Raw genomic sequence first — 7924 nt, 5'->3', positions numbered from 1 at the left:
CCACTCGGAGTCAGCAGTGTCTTCCTTGTGGCTTTGCCCTTGTTCTCCCTGGCCACCAAGTGTGAGCCTTCTGCAGCACTGGGCCTCTTGCCATGGCACGGTGGTGGGAACACCCTAGTGTCTCCCAAGAACCCAGCTAGCTCTTTCTCCCTGGCACATTTGCCCTTAGGGGCAGTGGGTGCCTCCCTCAAGCCCACCTCCAGAGCCTGTAGATGGGCTTTGGCCTCATCTCTGAGCCTCCCTGAGGGTGTGCTTGGCGTGGCCTGTGCTGAGAGACAGGGGTAAGGGGGCCAGTGTGTCCCCATCCTGTATGTGGCAGCCACTCACGCTCTCCCTGCTCCCCGCAGCCCGTCGCAGCCGGCAGTGGCATTCCCCAGATCAAATGCTATCTCAACGGTGTGAAGATCCCACACGTTGTCCGCCTCAAGGTAGGAAGCAGGATGTGGTGGGATGTGTGCCTTCTGCCCGTGATGGGACCCCCTCCGCTGGGCTGGCCTGGGTATGTTGTGCCCTCATGGGGTGGTCCCTGCCTGCGCTGCGGCAGAGAAGGAGCTGGCACGAGCTCCCGGCTGCCCTGCTGCGCTGCCCGGCTCTGTAGCCATTCCCCCCGGTGTCGGGCGGTTAAACCTCCTGCCCTGGGATCAGCAGCTGGCTCTGGGAAGAGCAGCATTGGGTTATTTTTTGCTCTGGTCAAGAAGAAAGTTGGCCAACCCCATTGCCACAACGGGGGGCTGAGAATCACAAGTTCCCCGGGGTCGCTGGCTCCTGCCCCTGCAGGTGGCTGGGTCTGTGTCCCCCGTGGCTGCTGCAGTCGTGTTCCTCGTGCCACCCGTGTGATGTGCTGTGCCTGTCGTCTCTGTTTTACAGACCCTGGTGATCAAAGTCTGCGGGGTCATCCTCTCGGTGGTCGGTGGCCTGGCCGTTGGGAAGGTGATGTGCGCAAAGCGCTCTCTGACACGCTGCTGGCATGTTGTCACCCGCTGCTGGCACACGTGCCGCAGCCCGTCGCCGGCCCACGCTGGGGACGGGGCGCTGGGGGACCTGCAGTGACTTCCAAGTTTTATTCCCTGGTCTGCTGGCCAAGGTGACTGCGGCGTGGCCAGGCCTGGGGAGCCCCCGGGGTGTGCGGTGCCACCGAGCCAGTCTGTGTGTGCTCGGCTGAGGGCAGCAGCCTACGTCCATCGGTGGTTGTCCCTGCAAATGTTAGATGGGGGAGACCTGGGTGCCCCGTTGGGACCTTTCTAGCTTGCTGGGATCGAAGGCAGGCAAGGGAAGCCCCTGTCCCCTTGGCTGGAGGGAGTGCTGGTGGGAACAGGAGGTGGCCACGGGAGCTGCTTGCTAGAATGAGGATTTAAGAGGGAAAAATGGCGAGATCTGTATTTCCTGGAGGGAAATCCTCCTAGCCAGCTTCTTCAGGGCTGCAACCTGGTGAGCAGCATTCAACCGTCCCTGACTGTCCCTGGGGTTCTTCCTTCTCCAATCTGACTCTGCCCTTCTGCCCATAGGAAGGACCCATGATTCACTCTGGAGCGGTGATTGCTGCCGGGATCTCCCAGGGAAGATCCACGTCTTTAAAGCGAGACTTCAAGGTTGGTGTTGAGGGCCAAGGGGCGGTGCTGCAGGTGCCCCTCCTGTGCCCAAACCGGGCCGTTCCTTGGGATCACGTTGGTGGCTTGGCATCGTAGATGGCATACCCTGTGTCTCCCCTAAACTCATGCCTGTGGCCAGCCCTAAACCTGCCTTCGCTTCGGTGTTTCAGATCTTCGAATACTTCCGCAGAGACACAGAAAAGAGGGACTTTGTCTCGGCTGGAGCTGCTGCTGGCGTCTCGGCTGCATTTGGTGCACCCGTGGGTACGTGGCTTGGCTCTCTGACGCTGAGCGGTGCCTGCGCGTGGATCTTGTCAGGAGTTTGCCCCCACTTGCATGGAGGAAGCTGCCGGGATCTGCCCAGGGCACTGCAGCAGGAGCCCTCCCGCAAAGTGCCTGGCCCCACTCCAAGCTGTCCTGCCATGCCACGCAGGCCTGGGGAAGAGACGAGGGAGGTCATCTGTCTCGGATCCCAAATGTTGCCTCCCTGGGATGGAGGAGGGCAGTGGAGGGGCTTCACTGCGATCAGTACATCACTGATGGCTTGGTGGGCTTGCCGGTCCCTTCGCTAGAGCCTGTGAGGTCTGGGACAGTGTGGGGTGCATGGGCTGGGCTGAATTTGGGTGCCTCGGCTGGTGCTGTGAGCCAAGAGTCTTTGGCACCCGCCCCTTGTGAAGGTATTTGTGTCTTGGATTTGCAGGGGGTGTCCTCTTCAGCTTGGAGGAAGGGGCTTCCTTCTGGAACCAGTTCCTGACATGGAGAATTGTAAGTGCTGGAAAGCAGGAGCGGTACATCGAGGGCTGCTGGGTCTGGTGTGAGGCATTGCCTTTTCCTGATGCCCTGCAGCCCCAGGCCTCCTGCCATCCCTGCCCCAGCCGGGCAGCCATGCATAACACATCCCAGGGAACAGCATCCCAGCTCCCCTTCTGTACCCTGGTCCTCGGGCTGAATTTGGACCTGGCTGAGCTCCATCTTGCTGCCAACTCCTTTCCAAGGGAGCTGCCTTGGACTGTGCCCCAGGGCAACAGAGAGGCAAAAGGAGGAGCGAGCCCCTTGTCGGTGCAAGGTGCCCAGAGTGCTGCCACAGGGAACGTGGCCTCTTGTCCCCACCATACCGTGGGTACCAAACCCTACCCAAGGGCCTCGGAGGAGGGCAGTTCGGGGTAGTGGGGGAGGCACATGGTGAGGGAGCGGGGCTGGAGGTGTTGGGCAGTGACCCTGGGCTGCATCTCCTTCCAGTTCTTTGCCTCCATGATCTCTACGTTCACTCTGAACTCTGTCCTGAGCGTTTACCACGGCAATGCTTGGGATCTCTCCAGCCCTGGGCTCATCAACTTTGGCAGGTTTGATAACGAGGTATGGCACAGATGTTCCCCTTGTTGGGGGGGTTAGAAGCAGCCCACGACAGCTTGGGGCCACCAGTCTGTCTTAAAACATCACCCAGGGGCTGAGGCAGGCTCTGCCCTAGCAGGTTGTGGGGTCTGGCCAGATCCCAGCTCCACCAACCCCAGCAGAAGGCTTTTCTGCAGCCACTGCTGGGTCTGGGAGCTGCAGGGTGTCCAGGGGAGGCTTTGGGGCAGCTCTGGGAGCCACTCACCAGCACAGGCTTGTGCTGTCCCAGCAGACAGTGACCAGCTGCGTGGCTGCAGATGGGCCAGGAGATCTGAAACCCATTTCTTTCTTGCTTGCAGAAAATGGGATACACGATCCAGGAAATTCCTATCTTCATCTTTATGGGAGTGGTTGGTAAGAGAGTACTGCTCTTTCGATTTGATTAGTCTGAATAGTTTCCTCTGTTCTCTGTCTGGGTCTAAAAAAGCTTTGGGATCCAGTTTCCTGGGGAGAATGGGAAATCCATTAAACTCTGTAGCAGAGGCTGCTTGTGGGGCTTACACGGGGGTGAGAGCTGGATCCTGGCCCAACCCTTACCCTTGCAGCAAAGGCGAGCCCCTTTATTCCATGTACTGCAAAGTCGTTGAGTGGGGTCAGTGCATCGCAGTCGTGGGCAGCCCCTGGCTTTCAAACGAGCTGCCCTTATCCCCGTGGAGCTGGCCTGTCCCTCGCCTGCCGAGTGCCAGCGCTGTGACGCTGGCCCCCGGCTACCCCGCTGCTGGTGCTGGGCTCCTCTTGGTGTCAGGTCCTGGCTGTCTCTGGACAGGCATCCAGATGTCCTGGGGCTGCTGGTCACGCTGGATGGGTTGTTGATGTCTCCCTGAGCTTCACGGGTTCTTGGTGTCCTGGGCAGCTGTAGGAGAGCCTGGGACCTGCGCGCTGAGCTTTTCCTCTTTTGCGTTCACAGGTGGGATCCTTGGGGCCCTGTTCAATGCCCTCAATTACTGGTTAACAATGTTCCGGATCAGGTAAGAGCCTGTGGGTAACTAAGGTGATTGACATGGGTTGACTGGTGCCTTCTGCGCTCCCTCGAAGCGGTGTTCCCAGCCAGAGCGAGGCTGTAATCTCACGCTTAACGTGAGCAACAGCAGCCCCTGGAAGCTGGGAGGCAAAGATGCCACATGCTTCTCGCTGCCTGCGGTCGCGGCTGTGACCCGCAGCATCCCACCGTTGCTCTGACCCTGCTAAGTAGTTCCCTTCAGTGACTCGAGGACCCAAAGAAGTGCAAACACTGTGCAGACCTGACTGTTATGTGTTTCTGAGAGTAACAAGAGAATGGAGAGAGCTGCTAAAGCCATCTGAGCCCAGTCTGGCACAGTCAGTACTTGTCACCAGCTTTTCAAACACCAGGACCAGCCTCGTGGCTTCAGGGAGGGATGACCTGTGGCAGTGGAGTAGTGAGGGGTCTGCAGCACCTTCCAGGGCATCGCTCCTCTTGGGCCTTCACAGGTCGCAACTTTCTGGACTTGGCTCTGCACTGTCCCACCAGCCAGATCACGCCAACCTTTCCGTAGGAGCTGTGCCCGGCCCCGTGCAGGGGAGGCAGGCAGGTCTGCTGGAGCTGCCTGGGCAAAGCTGCTCTTGCTGCTGGCCTCCTGCCCCAGGTCCCCACAACAGCTTCGCCAGAGGACAGAGCGGGGGACAGCCTGGCGGGGTCGGGAAGGGAGCGGAGGCAGCCAGCCCGTCTGTATGCCCGATGTGACGTGCCAAGCCAGGTTGCAGGTGATCCTGCCCGCACCCCTGGGTGCCACCCTCGCTCCTCTGCTCCCTTCGCAGGTACATCCACCGGCCCTGCCTCCAGGTGGTCGAAGCCATGCTGGTGGCAGCAGTGACGGCGACCGTGGGGTTCGTCATGATTTACTGCTCGAGAGACTGCCAGCCCATCCAGGGGAGCACGGTGGCATACCCCCTGCAGGTAGGAGATGCTGGAGAACGGCCCCCCAGGGTGGGGGGCACCCTGAGCCTGGGTAGAGGCTGAGGGCTGAGCAGAGAAGAGACCCTGCTGGGTTTTGTGGCACTGGACCTCGGAGGCAGAGCTGGAGACCCAAGCATGGCGTTGGTGTTCTTGCTGCCCAGAGCTGCCTCCTCGCCAGCAGACGTCCCCCTGAGCCTGGCAGCCTTCCCTGCCGCAGGGCAGCCCCCATCTGCTACTTCTAACTCTTTCTTTTCTTCCCCTTCAGCTTTTCTGCGCTGATGGAGAGTACAACTCCATGGCCACTGCCTTCTTCAACACACCTGAGAAGAGTGTTGTCAACCTCTTCCATGACCCTCCAGGTCCGTGCACCCGGCAAGTGGGTCCTTGAATATGAGCAGAGCGGGGCTGGGCTGGGCTCGGCTCGCGCGAGGTGGCCGACTTGTTCCCTGGCCGCTCGAGGGATGATCAGCACGGCCCTACGAGGGCACGATGGGATCCAGCAAAGCACTGTGCCTGCTCCTTTCCTGCGGTGGTGGAAGGAGGAGGGATGGATGCTGCGCCTGGTGGCACGTACGAGCTCAGCCAAAGGGCTGTGGTCTCGGGATCCTGTGGACGAGGACCTGGTTTTGTTCGTGCACGTTTGCAAGCTGTCGCTTCTGAGTTACGTGGGAGCATGTCTGACCCTCGCTGGCTGGCTGAAGTCCATTCTGGAAATGTTCCTGGCTGTTTTCTTAATTAGCAGGGCCTCTTGCCCCAGAACGACTTTACCTTCTGGGCAGGTTGCGGAGGTGGATCTTGGGGTTTGGATTTGCTTGAGAAATGCAATTTGGCTCCCAGGTTCTAGCTCCCATTTCCCTTGGACCTAGTGTAATGACAGCGTGCCCTCTGCCTGCTGGTCTGAGTTTCGTGCCCAGCTGCATGTGGGCAGGGAGCAGACAGCTCCGAATTTCTATACCCTCAGCCCAGAGAGTGCAGCTTGGCCACCTGAAGCCAAGTGATGACCATCCTGTGTCTCGGGGCCGCTCCCTGCAGTGCCGGGTCCTCCCTGGCTCAGGGTTTCAGTCCATTGACCTCTCTGTGAAGGAGAGATTGCAAAGCACTCGTTTAAACTGGACTGAACTGCTCAGCAATCCTAAAATAGCAGTAGACTGAGTCCTGGGGACAGCAGGGTCTCGCTGTGATGGCACAGCCTGCGCCGTGGGGCAGCTTGGGACTGGCCAGAGCAGCTGTGGGATGGGAGGGGGTTTGCAGGACCTACTCCTGAAGCTGGCGGTAGGACCCCTGCCAGCTCACCAGCACCTCTGTCCTCCCGACCTCGTCCTCCAGCACTGGCAGTCCCTCGGGGCTTTGAAGTTCGTCACGCTGCCTCGTGGGAGGCTGGGAACTGCGGGGCTGGGAGGGGACGGGTCATTGCAGGTCGCGAGATGGAGGAAAGGCGCGTGCTGGGCTCGGTGGGATGGGAGGGCTTGGGATGGCACTGGCCGGCTGGCAGGGCCCTTGAGGGGGCTGGAACAACTTTAAAAGACCCAGTTTGAAAGGCTTGTGCTGCCAGGGAGAAAGGTGCACCCGATGAGAGAGGCTTTCACTGCTGGGAGCGTGTTGTGGGGCTGCTGCTGTCTGTTCTCCCATGGCCGCAGCCCATTGCGGTGTCCTTTGGGCTGCGGGACCAGCGCTGACTCTCCATTCTCTCTCCACTTCAGGTTCCTACAACCCCATGACGCTGGGCATGTTCACACTGATGTATTTCTTCCTGGCCTGCTGGACCTATGGCCTCACGGTGTCCGCGGGGGTCTTCATCCCCTCCCTGCTGATCGGCGCTGCCTGGGGGAGGCTCTTCGGCATCTCCCTGTCCTACCTGACCAAAGGCTCGGTGAGTGCTTGGGAAGGAGCACTGGGCGGGAGGAGACACGGCACCCAGCCCTCCTCCCTCGCCTCTGGGCAGGCAGCACGGGCAGGCAGCAGGCATGGAGCTGGCTAAGAGCCCGGCACAGCAGTCTGGAAAGGTATGGAGTGGGTTGACTCCTCACTTGATGTCTTCCTGAGGCTGAGTCTGGGCTTTCCCACGTCCCAACGGAGCCCTGCCAGTAGCTGGGCTGTGCAGGCGGCCTCAGGCACCCCTCCCCACTTTGGAGGGGGGGTTTGGGGCCAGGGTACTCTTTATTATCTCTGGATGCCCTGGAGCCAGCAGCTGACTCAGCCCCTTCTCTCTCCTGTGCTCAGATCTGGGCTGACCCTGGGAAGTACGCCCTGATGGGAGCTGCCGCACAGCTGGGTGAGTTCCCCACGGCGCAGTCTTGGCCACCTCCTGCTCATGTCGGGGTGAAGGTGGCATGGGAAAAAGCGGTCTATGCTACCCTGGCGCAGCTTCTTCCCCAGCTGAAGCCCAGCCTGGCTGTCGGCTTCCTAATAACCCTGCCAAGCACGGGCAGCACTGGGGCAGTAGTGAGGGCTGGGCTCGTCCAGGGCACCCCTGCATGTGGCAGTCCTGGATCACCATGCAGAGACTGAGGGGCCTCGGGTGCTTTGCTATCCCCTCGTCCCATGTTTCCCTGCCCCCCTAAACCCCCAAACCCCTCGGATACCTCTTGCAGGTGGGATAGTGCGGATGACACTGAGTCTCACGGTCATCATGATGGAGGCAACGGGCAATGTCACCTATGGTTTCCCCATCATGCTGGTGCTGATGACGGCGAAGATTGTGGGAGACTACTTTGTGGAGGTGAGGGCTGGTGTGCTCACCAGGAGCCTGGGACCCGGCGAAAAGCTGTGGGTTGGGGGTACTGGGGAGCTGCAGGGGAGCCAGCACAAGCGTGTGCTCCCTCTCGGAGGGGAGCTGCTGCTTGGCTGTACCCCTCGGCATCTCACCAGGCTTTTCCTGACTGCTCGGCTCTCATTGCAGGGGCTCTACGACATGCACATCCAGCTGCAGAGCGTGCCCTTCCTGCACTGGGAGGCGCCGGTGACGTCCCACTCCCTCACGGCCAGGTAGGTGGGCTGGGGGACGCTTGTCACTCCTGGGGCAGCAGCT

At 60.5% G+C, this 7924-nt stretch overlaps 1 protein-coding gene across 1 annotated transcript in view; it reads left to right on the top strand.

Moving 5' to 3' along the window:
- CLCN7 (chloride channel, voltage-sensitive 7) overlaps nt 1-7924 on the top strand; it is a gene marked incomplete at its 5' end in the record, with an annotated part of 17534 nt that overhangs the window by 7938 nt on the left and 1672 nt on the right. Inside the window, 14 exons of the mRNA XM_009579344.1 lie at nt 348-428; nt 868-930; nt 1506-1589; nt 1760-1853; nt 2290-2354; nt 2829-2945; nt 3281-3335; nt 3889-3949; nt 4758-4896; nt 5162-5255; nt 6597-6766; nt 7117-7168; nt 7488-7615; nt 7796-7881. Coding sequence (XP_009577639.1) covers nt 348-428; nt 868-930; nt 1506-1589; nt 1760-1853; nt 2290-2354; nt 2829-2945; nt 3281-3335; nt 3889-3949; nt 4758-4896; nt 5162-5255; nt 6597-6766; nt 7117-7168; nt 7488-7615; nt 7796-7881 — 1289 coding nt within the window. The remainder of the gene's footprint in view (nt 1-347; nt 429-867; nt 931-1505; nt 1590-1759; nt 1854-2289; nt 2355-2828; nt 2946-3280; nt 3336-3888; nt 3950-4757; nt 4897-5161; nt 5256-6596; nt 6767-7116; nt 7169-7487; nt 7616-7795; nt 7882-7924) is intronic.

Source organism: Fulmarus glacialis, unplaced genomic scaffold (assembly GCF_000690835.1).
Source record: "Fulmarus glacialis isolate BGI_N327 unplaced genomic scaffold, ASM69083v1 scaffold22556, whole genome shotgun sequence".
Classification (NCBI taxonomy): Eukaryota; Metazoa; Chordata; class Aves; order Procellariiformes; family Procellariidae; genus Fulmarus; species Fulmarus glacialis.
The sequence above is the reverse complement of the archived record's forward strand: the minus strand, read 5'-3'. Positions and strand labels throughout refer to the sequence as shown.